The sequence below is a fragment of the Camponotus vicinus genome, unplaced genomic scaffold, assembly GCF_025532165.1.
Source record: "Camponotus vicinus isolate PSW18456_S1 unplaced genomic scaffold, iyCamVici1.0 SCAF_12, whole genome shotgun sequence".
In the NCBI taxonomy this organism is placed as follows: Eukaryota; Metazoa; Arthropoda; class Insecta; order Hymenoptera; family Formicidae; genus Camponotus; species Camponotus vicinus.
Genome location: NW_028141948.1, coordinates 15,289,177 through 15,305,673, shown reverse-complemented (window position 1 = coordinate 15,305,673; position 16,497 = coordinate 15,289,177). Strand labels below are relative to the sequence as shown.

Sequence of the window (16,497 nt, the reverse complement as noted above, 5' to 3'; positions counted from 1 at the left end):
GAATAAATGAAATATTTTCTGAAGCATCATGTATAAGAACGCACGATTAATAGGCATGCATGAATGGACTATTATTAACGAGCCGATATCATATTGTCGTTGTTAACAAACTCTCTACTATAACGCCGCACATTGTTCATGGGATAATATATGATGCATAATGACATTCTATGTTAGCCGATTAATGCGTTTCATGCTCCATTCAATTGATCAATTATTTGCATTTACATTTTATTTCCAACAGAAAAACTCGCGAGAGGAATGAATCATTACATGTACATGTAGAACTAGCAAATATTGATCACTGCACATAAACATGACAAGATAATTCTTCATCAACAATTTTGCTAAGAGTTGGATCCCCTCAAAAAATGTCTTTTTTCGATTCGTACTGATGTAATCTTTTGTCTGTCTCTAATTTCATTTACGAGATGATTTTATTATCGTTCACGAACGATGTACGTAAGCTATCAACCATACCAATCGTATGAAAGTAAATAATCGATCGATCACAATCCATTTGTATTGGACTTTGATCGCAAACTTGATAATTAAGAGTATAATTCAGAGTCCGTCAATATAAAATCTCATTGAAAAGATCTACTTAGAAAATCAATGATAAAATTTTCGTTGTTATTACAAATTTTTTAACTTAACTTTAAATTTAACTTTAAACTTAATACTATCATAGAGTGATCGTTAATCCGATTACGAGAAGATATCATGAAGAAATAATAAATAATAATTTTTTTGAAGAAATTTGTAATGTGTAAGTAATCTGTAATAAATAATTTAAAGAGTAGAATATATGTATATGTGCATTAATATACGGGAAATAATAAATTATGAATACATCTTAATCTCTAATCACGTATTCTGTGTTGAAGATTCAAAAATCGAGCTTCAACAAAGTTTACTAAAAATTTCTCAGATCTTATGTTTAAAGCACAGGTATGTACTATACTTTCACATATATTTCGTAATATGGTTGTTATCGATCAATAGATCGAAATGTATCTAAAATGTATTATATGTTTAAAAAAATGTTACGTGCTTCAGAAATCCTTTTTTAGTAGATGGTAAGAACAAACTACTTTCTGTATAAGAGTTTCACTTTTGTATTGTGAAATAAATGAAACAAGAGAGAGTACATGTTCTACTCTCTCTAAATAATAAACGGAGAGAAGAGAGACAATATCATGCGAATTAAGAATTATTATATTAAATGAAATTATTATCGTAACTATTTAATAAACGCTAACATTCCTCTCTCATATAGTTATTAAAAAAATAATAACGATGAGATAGACAGATCATACAAGAAGGCACTCCCCTTCCTCGCTAAAGTAGTTATTATAGTATCGAGACCGAACATTCGTGCGAAATGATTAGTAGGCAATGCGCACAGAAATCACACTGAAGTCAAAATAGGTCAATTCTGAATATATATACTGAATATATAAGATTCACATTATCGAAATCTAATCTTAACTTATAAAACAGACGTGACGCGTAAATGCATAACTGTGGACAAACAAATTTAAAATATCGTTAAATAATTTAAATATGAAAACTAGGCTTTACTTTTAACCCTTGTGTGCATACCCAACTTTACCCACGTTGTTGCATACCCGGGTACCCGGGTACCCACCTCGCATCTTTTTTAATTTTTCGAATATTTATGCAATTCTAACCGTTTCCTTAACGTTTATTTCAATAAATTAACACCAAAAGTGGATGCTTGAGGTATTTTCGAATCAATTGAGCCGCTGCAGTTCGTACAAAAGAAGGGAATAGAGGGATCCTCGCGGTCAATTTTATCTTGATAGAATCCCAGGTGCTCGGAATTTTGAATACAAACGGTCCAGCCCCCTCTTTTACGTCTAGAAGAAGGACTGAGCACATGCGCGTTAGTATGAAACGTATACAGATGTGCTACGAACGAGAAAGTGGGGACGTTTGGCTACACAGTGTATTGACCGTCGCTTCTCTTGGTTCTGTGTTTTTCTTTGTGCAGTGACGATTTCAGTTAGAATATTTTTTCAAGATTCACGTATCTATTGCTGCTGAATTGATTACGAGTCATGGAAGAATTATCGAGGACTGAATTTCCAAGGTAAAATAGAATATACATCTGTAATTTTACGCAGCGTTTTAGAATTAACTTTCATTGTAAGCTAGGCTTAATAATAAGCTTGAATATCTGATCCGAAATTTGTGACATTGTCAGTTCGATTCTGTTTACGACCAGGTGAAATACATAGTCAGTTACTGTTCAGATAACTGATATTTTCAGTAAGATTTGTTCTTTGATTATATTTTGTAAGTATTATTTTTTGTGACAATTATGTTACTTTATAATTATTTAAAGGATTTTTTAAAATATAGTGATATTAAAATGCACACTGTAAGATTCTCTATATTGTTAATATTATTTCATATATTGCTTTGAACAATTTTGTTTCAAAAAAATATTTACCTTTAAATGTCGATAAGTATGATAAGTATGATCAGACAAAAAATTTGAAATATTGTAAAATGAAAATCGCGAGAATAATTTTATCTTACGATATATGTTTTTATCCATCGTATCATGTAGTATGCTATAAATATTTATTTTATTTTGTTCAGATCATACAATGTCCGATATTAGAGAAAAAATTGAAAATCATCTAAAATTGAGCGACCGGGTTAAAGAAGCAGTAGTAGAATTTTTTAAAGAAAACAAAGAGGAAAGCGTTGTTACACAAAGGCATTTTGATTCCTTCGAGAAGAATCTCCCACTTCTCTGTGACTTTTTTGACAAAAAAATTAACATAATAAAACATAAAAATGAATATCTTGAAATGAAAGAAAAGGTTGAAAATGCAGTAAAGGAAATTTCATCATCAAAAATATCTGAAGTTGCAAAAAAATGTAGTATTAGTTGTCAAACACTATATGAAGAATATCAAAAATTTAAGAAGTTAGGAAAATCATACGCATATAACGACAAAATATCAAATAGCGATGTTTTCACATATAGAAAAGAACGTTCATTATTTCTGGCCTTAAATTCTTGGAAAAAAAAATCTACGAAAGATTGCCGTTGTCGTTATTGTGCATTGGAACACCTATTCAAATTAGCCTCTACAAAAAATCAAAATCCTTCTAAAGGGGATTCACATAAACAAGCAGAACAATGGCTGTATGAATTCGAAATGAGATATAGCGAAGAAATTTCTGAATACTCGTCTTGTTGCAGAAAATATCATCCTTTAGCACCGATGAGCCCATCGGAACGTGCGTTGTCATATAATGTAACAAATATTTTGAAGCCACATACTTCGAGCAAACATCAAACATTCGAGCAAATAGAGTTGGAAAATGATCCAAAAAATATCCAAGAAATTATTAAAGTAAGTATCATTTTAGTATTAGTTTTTTTTATATTATTTCATAATTATTTAAAGCATTTTTTCAAATAAAAGCAAATAAAAGCAATATAAGCAAATAAAAACAATACAAATTTGTGTTATGAAATCTTGTATATAAATATTATTTCTTATATTATTTCGAAAAACTTTGTAAGAAAAGATATATATCCTTGAATATCGATAAATATATCATCGGATAAAAATCTCGAAATGTAATGAGATGAAAATTGCCAGAATAATCTTATAACTTTTATCTAACAATAACTTCTTTCATATCGTGTAACATAGTATAATTATATTGTTTATTTTGTTAGATTCATAAAAGGTCCGATATCAGAGAAAAGATTACAAATTTGTTAAACTTGAGCAAACGACTTATGCCAGCAGCTGAAGAATTTTTAGCAAAGAAGGATAATTTAGAAACCGTTCTACAAAAATACCAAATTAATTCTATTGACGAGCGTCGGATTTTACATAACATAATATTTATATTAGAGGAACACGATACATATCTTCAAGAAAAAATTAATTATCAAAATGCAGTCCACTCAGTTCTTTCTTCTGGTGCAACTACAGAATATGCTGCACAACAATGTAATATTAACCCCGTGTTGTTAGACAAAGAAATCGAAAACTATAAGCTGTTGTATCCAATTAGGAAACACAAATATGAATATAATAAAATTATATGTACATCAGGATATTTAAATATAACATATATGGAGGAATATTTATTACTGAAAGAGTTAAATAAATGGAGAAGAAACCCTCAATTACGTTGCTCTTGCCGATTTTGCGCATTGGAACATTTATATAATCTTATAACTGCTATTATTATTAATTACAATCAGCAAAAAGGTAAATCTCTAAATCTGAATAAAATTAAGCAATTGACTGAAGAATGGATTTGTGAATTTCAAATAAGATATAGAAACAAAATTTCTAATTTCAAATATAATTGCGAAAATAGAGGTATATCCTGGCTGATAACATGGCACAAATTTTTGTCGTTACTCGATAAAGAAAAAGTTTTGAGAACAAATATTTCTAGTCCCCATATGCAAGGACACGTTGACTCATTGCAAATTTCCAATGTAAGTATTATTTCATGTTAATTACATTATTTTGAAATTATTTAGAAAATTCTTTGAAATGAAAAGAAGTTCAAATACACTAAGAGATATAGTGCAATATTAATATTATTTCATATATTATCTTAAAAAACTTTTAAAGAAAATATATATATTCTTGAATGTTTCGATATAGATACAATTAGACGTATAATAATTGATACATCATAAAAGTTACGAAAATAATTTTACAGTTCTTATCTTACGATATGCCTTTATCTATTATTTACCTATTACAGTGCATTCTTTAATTATTTGCTTTATATCGTTAGGATGATATGATGTCCATCAGAGAAAAGATTGAAGTTCATTTAGAATTGAGCAATCGCCTCGAGAAAGCAGCAGAAAAAGTTGTAAATAAAAATGAAAATGAAGAAACTGTTGGACAAAAATATGGATTTAATTCTATAAAAGATCGCGAGACTTTGGATGAAAAAATTAAAATAAAACACAAGAAAAATCAATATCTTACATTAAGAAATAAAATTCATAAAATATTTTATCTAATGGAGACCAAAAATCCATCTAAACTTAAAGAAATCATAAGTATTCCTTCTAATACACTGCGCGATGAAACTGTAAAGTATAAGGAATCAAGAATTACATACAAATATGACGATTATGTATCAAGTTATAAAACTCTCACATATAATGATGAAATTTCATTACTGGAAAAATTATATATGTGGAAAAAATTATATATGTGTCAATTGCAAAGTTGCACTTGTCAAGCTTGCGCATTGGAAAACGTATTCTATTTGAATTATATATTCGCTAATATAAATGAATTAGAACCTCAAATTTGGAAGAATGAGATGATACGCGGAAATTGGATATGTGAATTCGAAATGAGATATACCGCAGAAATATCTAATTTCATGGATTATTCTAAGTGTAAAAAACACTATAAGTTCCTAACATCATTGAGTGCACCACAATTTTCGACTTCATTGGCTTTAGAACCAAGTACTTCGAGTACTATTCGTCCGCAAAGTGATGCTTATCCGCAAATTTATAATGTAAGTTATCTTATCTATGTGATAATTATATTATTTCTCAATAATTTAACAGATTTTTTAGGATAAAGAAAAATACAAAATACATTGTAAAGTGTTACGTTATATTTTATGTTATATTATGTTGTATTTTATCCAATGTTTTAAAAATCTTTTTTTCAAGAAAATATATGTTTTTGAATGTCGATAGATACGATCGGATAAAATATATGAAATAAAGCTAAAATGGCTAGAATAATCTTATGATTTTTATCTTATAATATATCTCTTTTATTCATCATATCATATACTATGTTTATTTATTTGCTTTATTTGTTTAGGCTCGTATACAAGAAAAGAAAGATGCAATAAGAGATCTGCAATCATGAATCATCTATCCGAGACTAAATGGTTCATTCGAGCAGCAGAAGAAGTGGTAAATAAAAAAGAAGAAGTAGCAACTGTTGCACAAAAATATAAGTTTAATTCTCCAGAGGATCGTAACGCTTTGGATAAAAGAATTGATATATTAAAGAAGAAAAGAAAGTACCTTGAATTAAAAGATAAGATTGAAAAGGCAGTAAAAACTATTTCATCTGGTAATATAACTGAAGTTGCAGAAAAATATAATATTGATAAATCCATACTAAATGAAGAATTCAAAAAATATTCAGCGTTAGAAAATAAAGATAAATACATATATGATCTATTTACATCAGATGATAAAATCCTCACATATAATGAAGAATCTAAGTTACTTGAAATGTTAAAAATGCGGCTAGAAGATGCTCAAAAAAAGATTCTCGAGTAAGCTATTGCTATTGTTGGTTTTGCTTGTTGGAACACATATGCAAACAAGTCTACATAAATACAAATGTCCTAAAACGTACTCCTATACAATGGAAAACATACGAGCAAGCGGATGTAAATTGGCTTTATAAGTTTGAAATGAGACATAGCGAAGAAATTTACAAATATTTGCCTTTTTGCATGACACATTCCTTAGAATCAACGAGCGCATCGGATTCGGAAGATGGAACATCGGAACCATTACAAAAACGTTCACGTACACATTGATAATCAGTCTTAATAGCAGAAATTAAATATAAATTTTAAACAAGAAGATATTGTTTCAAAGACACACGATACTTACATATTTGTTTTACAACATCGCAGATTTAAGAGCTGTTTTTAAATTAGAAGCAAATATTTAAAAAAATAGTTAAAACATTATTTTCAAAAGTCATAAGATTTCGCGAACATTTATATTTTTATAGATAATATTTAGAAGCAATTTATTGAATTTTCAAAAGTAGAAATAATTAAATGATTCCAAAAATTAATAGAACGATAGAACAAATTCAACATACACACATACCTAATTATCTCTTTTAATACATATATAAAGAACAAGATTTTTTGTCTGCAATATATTATTTATTGTTTGCAATATATATTGTTCTAATTAATTGTCAAAACTTTGCTTTGAATAAATATATGCTGATTCTATTCGAAGACAAGTAAAATTTAACTAGTAAATACTGTTCACAATGTTCTATATATTATCACAAAATTTCTATGTACATATCAAATTTAACGGTAAATTAGACATGTTATAATAAATTTATGTGTGTGTGTGTGTGTGTGTGTGTGTGTGAGAGAGAGAGAGTGTGTGTGTGTGTGTGTGTGTGTGTGTGAGTGTGTGTGTGAGAGAGAGAGAGAGAGAGAGAGAGAGTGTGTGTGTGTGTGTGTGTGTGTGTGTGTGTGTGTGTGTGTGTGTGTGTGTGTGTGTGTGTGTGTAGTAAAGAGAAAAAGAAAAAAATGAAAAAAGGAAGAGGAAAGCGATGAAAAATGTTAATGATTGTCAAAAAATATATTATCATTTTTTGTGCATATTTCCATCTTTCTTTTTAACTTTCTTAAATTCTACAGCTCGACATACTATTTATATTTATGAAAATAATATGTGTAATTCCCTAGTAAAATGAATTACGTTTATTATATCTGAATTTTTTGTAACTTATTCAATAAATAAAATTTGAATATTATGCTAAGTAGTATTTATTATTCTGTAACTATGCCGATGAATCTCCCCAAAACCGCCTATGACCGAATCGATCAATTCGAGCGCATAGCTTGAGTGCGAAACTGTCAATTTGAGTAAATTTCAAATTAAGATAGCGAATGCTGGAATTCAGACAACAGCTGAGGGAGAATCTCCGGATATTTACGCTGATATGAGTCTTTAAATTATTATATATTGATATTTCTTTTTATCTGTATGATTTGTGAAATGCTTTCTCATCTTTTTTTCCAAATTTTATTTCCTTCAAGAAAAGTAAAAATTAAAGAATGTAAATAAAAGCAAATGTTTTCTGCTATAAGTTAAGAAGATATTTTTCTCTTCATATTTCAATATCTTTTTACTTTTGTAAAAATTAAGAATTAAATTTGACTTTAAAGCATACGATGACTTATTCAGGAAACAAACGAATGAAAGGATTTGTAGAATATTAATAAATGATACAATTTGATATTATAAAATATTAATGAATAAATTCATAAAATATTATTATACGAATTATTTTGTTTCTTATACAGCAATTGTAAATTTAACGAAATTGTTTATCCAATTGCAAACTCTACCGCGTTCGTCGCAATTCTTCACAGATTGTCGATAGTAAACAAGCGTTCTTATCGTGTCAACGAAATGAGAACACGAATGACTGAAGATCATCGTTGCATGAATGACTCAAGATCATCGTCGTGCAAGGGACAGTCGTCATTCCTGAAATAATATCCAATGCTTGGCAAAGAAAACAGTTAAGATCAATATCTCCATACTGATATACATTTAGCGACGAGATGGTAGGCAGAATCGTCATTCGAAAGCCAATTCAGATAGAACAACATTTCTAATACGTTCTCTAACAAGTCCTCGTACTAATCGTTAAACATACTATGTTACCGTTTGACAGTCACCTAATATGACGTCCTATCGAGTTTTCACTAATCGCAGTGAAATTTTATGTACTCATATTTTATATTTGAGAGTTGAATTAAACTTAAATATCAGAGGACAAGTCTTTTTTAAGTAAAAATCTAAATCCTCTATTATTTGATTTCACACATGTTTCGAAAATGCACGTCAATCCTTGTTTTTATCAATGTACTTATCGCGTTTTCGCAATACTAACATAATTATTTTTTAAAAGCGGCATATCTGATATTATTGTCTGCAACATTTCAAATGTGATCGATCAATTTCAACTATATATCGGATCTATATTAATATTACAAATTTATAATTAAGAGAATTAAAAGAATTTAATTTTCAATGTTTGTTTTGATATCAAGAAAGTAATGTTTTTTTATTTTAGCATATCATCTAATGTAAAATACTTTTATGGTGGAATCTCGAGATCATCATTCGCTAGCTTAGCATACAAATATAGTTAATCTTCACCCTTTCACGTACAATTCTTAAGGAAATATATTAATTTAAGAAAAAGAACTGTTTTGTTCATTACAAATGCAGTTAATGAAATGCAATCTCTGTCAACTGACTAATCAAAATAACAATCAAGGTAACAAATATGTGCGTTTACACGATCATTAAAATAAAAATAATTACAAAAAACTACAAAAATACTATATTTATTTTAATATCATTGATTCCACACATAGGTGCTAAAATATCAACGATCAAATTACTATTATAATTGTTTTTTTACTATAAATTGATAATCTTCTTTATGTATAGAATTTATTATAAAATTTCATAAATGTATTTTTAAATAAAAAATAATATAATGGACAATATATGGTATACGAGTCCGCGCGGTAATGAGCTCACACTAATTATTAAAACCAAATAATATTTTTAAACACATTTGCGAACGTTTCAGTCCTTTTTTTTGGGTCCTCAGCGCAAAGTTAAATATAAATGCATGTCATTAAACAATATATATCGTGTACAATAGTGTCGTTTAAAATTTAAAATTACAAGAATTGTCAATAAATGTTCTTTTTTTTATCTTGGTGTTCAGTTAGTCTTTTAAAATTTTTTGGATTAATGATTGTTAAATTTCTGTAAAAATTAAACGGAGAAATTGTAAAGTCATGTCAAAAGTGACGCGCATAATTATGACATGCATAAATGCGTAATTATGAATAAATGAAATATTTTCTGAAGCATTATGTATAAGAACGCATGATTAATAGGCACGCATGAATGGACTGTTATTAACGAACCGATATCATATTGTCGTTGTTAACGAATTCTCTACTATAACGCCGCACATTGTTCATGGGATAATATTTGAACGGCATTCCATTTTAGCCGATTAATGCGTTTCATGCTCCATTCAATTAATCAATTATTTGCATTTACATTTCTTTTCCAACAGAAAAACTCGCGAGAGGAATGAATCATTACATGTACATGTAGAACTGACAAATATTGATCACTGCACATAAACATGACAAGATAATTCTTCATCAACAATTTTGCTAAGAGTTGGATCCCCTCAAAAAATGTCTTTTGTCGATTCGTACTGATGTAATCTTTTGTCTGTCTCTAATTTCATTTACGAGATGATTTTATTATCGTTCACGATCGATGTACGTAAGCAATCAACCATACCAATCGTATGAAAGTAAATAATCGATCGATCACAATCCATTTGTATTGGACTTTGATCGCAAACTTGATAATTAAGAGTATAATTCAGAGTCCGTCAATATAAAATCTCATTGAAAAGATCTACTTAGAAAATCAATGATAAAATTTTCGTTGTTATTACAAATTTTTTAACTTAACTTTAAATTTAACTTTAAACTTAATACTATCATAGAGTGATCGTTAATCCGATTACGAGAAGATATCATGAAGAAATAATAAATAATAATTTTTTTGAAGAAATTTGTAATGTGTAAGTAATCTGTAATAAATAATTTAAAGAGTAGAATATATGTATATGTGCATTAATATATGGGAAATAATAAATTATGAATATAATTATGAATTAATTATGAATATATGGGAAATAATAAATTATGAATATAATCTTAATCTCTAATCACGTATTCTGTGTTAAAGATTCAAAAATCGAGCTTCAACAAAGTTTACTAAAATTTCTCAGATCTTATGTTTAAAGCACAGGTATGTACTATACTTTCACATATATTTCGTAATATGGTTGTTATCGATCAACAGATCGAAATGTATTATATCTAAAATGTATTATATGTTTAAAAAAATGTTACATGCTTCAGAAATCCTTTTTTAGTAGATGGTAAGAACAAACTACTTTCTGTATAAGAGTTTCACTTTTGTATTGTGAAATAAATGAAACAAGAGAGAGTACATGTTCTACTCTCTCTAAATAATAAACGGAGAGAAGAGAGACAATATCATGCGAATTAAGAATTATTATATTAAATGAAATTATTATCGTAACTATTTAATAAACGCTAACATTCCTCTCTCATATAGTTATTAAAAAAATAATAACGATGAGATAGACAGATCATACAAGAAGGCACTCCCCTTCCTCGCTAAAGTAGTTATTATAGTATCGAGACCGAACATTCGTGCGAAATGATTAGTAGGCAATGCGCACAGAAATCACACTGAAGTCAAAATAGGTCAATTCTGAAGATATATACTGAATATATAAGATTCACATTATCGAAATCTAATCTTAACTTATAAAGCAGACATGACGCGTAAATGCATAACTGTAGGCAAACAAATTTAAATTATCGATAAATAAATAAAATTTAAATATAAAAACTAGGCTTTACTTTTAATAGGATTAACTTTTATTGTAAACTCGGCTTAATCATAAGCTTAAATATCTGGTTTCACCGAAATTCGTGACATTGTCAGTTCGATTCTGTTTACAACCAGGTGAAATACATAGTTACTGTTCAGATAACTGATATTTTCAGTAAAATTTGTTCTTTGATTATACTTTGTAAGTATTATTTTTTGTGTGACAATTATGTTACTTTATAATTATTTAAAGGATTTTTTAAAATATAGTTATACTAAAATGCACATTGTGAGATTCTGTATATTGTTGATATTATATTATTTCATATATTGTTTTGAACAATTTTGTTTCAAAAATATTTATCTTTAAATGTCGATAAGTATATGATCATACAAAAATCGTTTAAAATAATTTAAAACGAAAATCGCGAGAATAATTTTATCTTACGATATATCTTTTTATCCATCGTATCATGTAGTATGCTATAAATATTCATTTTATTTCGTTCAGATCATACAATGTCCGATATTAGAGAAAAAATTGAAAATTATCTAAAATTGAGCGACCGGGTTAAAGAAGCAGTAGCAGAATTTTTAAAAGGAAACAAAGAGAAAGATGCTATTGTACAAAAGCATTTTGATTCCGAGAAGGATCGAGAACTCTGTAAATTTTTTAACAGAAAAATTAAGATAATAGAAGATAAAAATAAATATCTTGAAATAAAAAAAAAAGTTTGAAAATGCAGTAAAGGAATCTGAATCATTGAAAGTATCTGATATTGCAAAGAAATATAATATTAGTCATCAAAAACTACTCCAAGAACGTAAAAAATTTAAAGAGTTAGGACCGTTATACTAATATGACAGCATTATATCAAATAAGGGTATTTTCACATGTTCCAGTGGAAGATAGGGATGTATGTGGGAGGAGGTCGGACCGACGGTCGGCACCGACGAGCACAACGCCGTAGAGTGACCACATCCCCCAAGATCCCTCTAGTATATACTAAAATCCCCGCTGTACCAAATAGCAGTGGCGGATGGACCCTAAGATAGGGCCGGGGCAGGCCTCCAGAGAAAGATAGGGATGTATGTGGGAGGATGTCGGACGTGTCTTTATGCCCATTTGATCAACGAGCGACAGAATCCATCCGTGGCAACGGCATTGACGCATATCCTGTGGAGAGAGCATTCACACATTTTTCAGCCTAACGAATAATTGCTAGAAAACAATATTCGCAGACTAGAAAAATATGTGAGGCGCAAGTGGCTGAATCGGGAATCGAACCCAAGTCTTTCGCTTTCCGGGCAACTGCTCTAGACCACTGAGCTATCCAGAGCTACCTCACATCTAATGCTGCTTTTTAACACAGTGATATGCGACTCCAGAGCGATGTTGGTTAGAACAAATTTGGCAGAATGAAATAAAAGACGGAAACTGGATATGTGAGTTCGAAATGCGACATAGCGCAAAAATTTCTGAATTCTCGAATTATTCTAAGTGTGAAAGAAAAGATGCTGATTCGCAAATTCATAATGTAAGTTATCTCATTCTGTATGATAATTATATTATTTCTCAATAATTTAAAAGATTTTTTAGAATAAAGAAAAATACAAATACACTGTAAAATTTTATGTTATATTTTATCTTATATTATGTTGTTTTATCTAATGTTTTAAAAATCTTTTTTCAAGAAAATATATGTTTTTGAATATCGATAGATACGATCGGATAAAATATACATATGAAGCTAAAATGGTCAGAATAACCTTATAATTTTTATCTTATAATATATCTCTTTTATTGATCATATCATATAGAATGCTTGTTTATTTGCTTTATTTTTTTAGATCGTATACCATTCTTTTAACTCGGATGTAAAAAAAAGAAAGGTGCAATAAGAGATCTGCAATCATGAATATCTATCCGAGAGTAAATAGTTCCAAACAGCAGCAGAAGAAGTGATAAATAAAAAAGAGAAAGTAGCAACTGTTGGACAAAAATATGGGTTTAATTCTCCAGAGGATCGTGACATTTTGGATAAAAGAATTGATATATTAGAGAAGAAAAGAAAATACCTTGAATTAAAAAGAAAAAGTAGCAACTGTTTTGTGAATTTTTGCTTTATGACTACGTATCGCGAATCTGAACGTATCTCAATTTTTAGAATTTGTGTACTTTATCTCGATAATCGACATAATTAATTGTTGTATAATCGATATATCTGATGTTGAAATATGAATATAATTTATTCATAATATTCATATTTCAACATCAGATATATCGATTATACAACAATTAATTATGTCGATTATCGAGATAAAGTACACAAATATATATATATATATATATATATATATATATATATATATATATATATATATTGTACTGGTATGTATATATTATAATATAATAATATACATAATATTTCTATAAATGTATAAATATATATTAATATGTGTTAATATATACATGCATTATAATAAATATATATATATATATATATATATATATATATTATAATAATATGTATATCAGTACGTTTATAAAGGAGTAAAATAATTTTAGCAAGAAATATTATTCTATTCAACAAATCATTTGCACATTGCATTTAAATCCTTCTTAACAATTTATATAACGCAATGATATAACAAATCTTTTTGTTTAACGATATTTAAATAAATATTCTTCAATGACTTTCTCCAAAATTATTTTTAAATAATTGAGTGCTTTCAACATTTTTGTACGTTAATAATACTAGTTCTAAATTTTTTGTGACTTATTCAATAAATAAAATTTAAATATCATGCTATATAGTATTTATTATTCTATAACTATGCCGATGAATCTCCCCAAAACCGCCTATGACCGATCAATTCGAGCGCATAGCTTCAATTCAGCGACACTGATTCTACACGTTGTTTATTTCTGAAACCAATATTTTAAAATTACTATGCTAGAAAGGACTTATTTGCTATAAATAATGATCTTTTTTATATAGAAATTACTATAATTTTATAAATATTTTTTACTTTGATGCTCTGTTATTCTTTTAAAATTTATTGCATTATTAATTGTTAAATTTCCGCAAAAATTAAACCGAGAAATTGTAAAACCATGACAAAAATATTTGCATCACTATTGTACCTATTCTGTTAGTCGATGCGTCGTTAGTCTGATTTGCATAAAAATCTGGCTTAAATACCGATGTAGTTAGCACACCGGTTGACATTCTTCGTTTATACTCAATTGGTTGCAGGGTCAGTTAAACCCCGGAAACAATCATATTTCGCACTTCGTTGGCTATCATACAGCAACGGTGATGCAACATTTGCGACCATATTGCATATTCCTTTTTGCACGATTTTCGCTAACAATTTATGCAAAAAAAATTAGTTCTTCATAACCGCTTAAATTAAGACAGTTAGGTCTGATTAGCAATGAACAAATAGGAAACGCAATTTGAAAATTTAAATATTGTATTTTAAATCTGGCAATGTATAAAATATAAAATGCGCCACACTTTTTTATCGTCTAGAGTGTTCAAATTTTATATTTTTTAATTCATATATAATTTTTTTGCTTTATTATTAAATAAATACACGCGCATGCGTATGTGATATGCATAAGGAACTTTAAACATATATTGTATATTTAAAACATTGTATATTTAAAATAATTATCATTTATAATTTAGAATAACACATTCCATTATTATTATTCCATTGTTTCACAAAATTTAGATAATAATTTCAAATTATACCTTATAAAATATATCAAACAAAGATATGATAAAGATATTCAGATTGTTTTTCAGGTATTATTACACGTACGCACAAACACATGTATACAGATAGAGATTATATATAATTATATACCATGGTATATACATTAATAATCCATATCCGTTTCTCCATTCCCTTTTTTCAGATATTAGTCTGATGTGTGCATTTCCCACGTAATAATTAAACGTCGTAATACTATTCATAAATATATGAGATATTGGCTAATATTACTCTGAATAATATTATCAAATAGCAAAAATTTTATGGCTTTAGTTTAAAACGTTTTAACTTCCGTATTTCTTATCTCGTTTATTAATTAATATAATAATTAAAATAACTCATATAAATAAAAATTAGCCATAAATGTATTGTAAATATGAGCATAAATGCTGATTAGACTTCAAATTAGATAGATTTTCAGACTTGAATAATTACAATTTTATTCTTTAATTTAATTTACCATTAATTAATTTAACAAGTACTTTTTATTTATTTTTTTTTATTGAAATAAGATTCATATCTTAAATTTTGTCATCACTGGAAAATTTATTTAACTCTAATCATAATTAAATCTAACTTAAATTCAGGAATTTTCCAATTTTTAGTATTTTCAATTTTTCTAGTATTTTCTCATCTTTCTTTGCAAAATACTAGATCTATTGATATATATTTAAAATAAAATTTATTAATTAAAAGCCAATGACTCCTAGCAGTTAAGAAATACTCCGTTCACATAACTCTATCGTGCTGCGTTACGTAACTTAGTACGTTGCGATGATACATCAGAATTTCGCTTGTCTAACGTAAGGGCCTTGGGTAATAGCGATCATTTTCATTGTCCATTCTCGGTTTCTCAGACCGCAAACCGACTATTGACGTATGCATATATAAAAAGGTCTACACATGTCAGACTACAAGATGAAGAACGATAGATGTGTGGAAACGATAACGGGAAGAGCTAGCGCAAAAAATATATATAAGGTGTTCTAGACATTTTGTACATCCAAGAAACGTTATATAAAAAGTAAAAGTCAAAGAAACGTAGAAAAAGAAAGTTAGACATATAAATATATGTATGTAAGTAATCTGCCATAGATCAGATGCTTTACAGAAAACATTATCAATGATAATAAAAGCAACTATTAACATTAAATCAATTTAATTGAATAAAATAGTCCACAGTAACGTCCCAAGATACTACAGAATAGTAATCAAAAGTATGAAATAGTTTAGTTGTATTAAATATTAATAGCTTGAGAAACATTTAGCGAAGAATGTTCACATAATGCTTTTTTACTATTAGCTATTAGCATGCTAGTGTGCTACCAACTAGTAAAAAACATGGTGTACCTTAAAATGCTACTAAATTAGCATGCTTTTTTCTCTCTCTA

General features: G+C 28.1%; 2 protein-coding genes across 6 annotated transcripts in view; one reads left to right on the top strand and one right to left on the bottom strand.

Annotated features, from left to right (window-relative positions):
- Positions 1 to 16,497, bottom strand: part of Wdp (Leucine rich repeat protein windpipe) — a 41,002-nt gene that overhangs the window by 16,698 nt on the left and 7,807 nt on the right. The gene's annotated exons all lie outside the window — the stretch shown is intronic.
- LOC145963317 (uncharacterized) lies at positions 1,962 to 7,335 on the top strand. 4 transcript variants are annotated; one of them, XM_083085110.1, is made up of 5 exons: positions 1,962 to 2,116; positions 3,245 to 3,398; positions 3,731 to 4,510; positions 4,819 to 5,565; positions 5,883 to 7,335. In XM_083085110.1, exons 1-5 carry the CDS (start codon positions 2,085 to 2,087, stop codon positions 5,928 to 5,930), a joined length of 1,761 nt encoding a protein of 586 aa, XP_082941236.1. In that variant the 5' UTR covers positions 1,962 to 2,084; the 3' UTR covers positions 5,931 to 7,335. The 4 variants fall into 4 exon arrangements, with proteins under 4 accessions (XP_082941236.1, XP_082941234.1, XP_082941237.1 ...); XM_083085108.1 differs by having other exon boundaries at positions 1,964 to 2,116; positions 2,632 to 3,398; XM_083085111.1 differs by lacking the exon at positions 1,962 to 2,116 and adding an exon at positions 2,240 to 2,322.

Coding starts and splice junctions, on each gene's coding strand:
- LOC145963317 (XM_083085108.1), top strand. CDS start 2,640: ATGTCCGATATTAGAGAAAAAATTGAAAATCATCTAAAATTGAGCGAC. Junction 3,399..3,730: donor ATATCCAAGAAATTATTAAA/GTAAGTATCATT, acceptor TTATTTTGTTAG/ATTCATAAAAGGTCCGATAT. Junction 5,566..5,882: donor CTTATCCGCAAATTTATAAT/GTAAGTTATCTT, acceptor TTATTTGTTTAG/GCTCGTATACAAGAAAAGAA.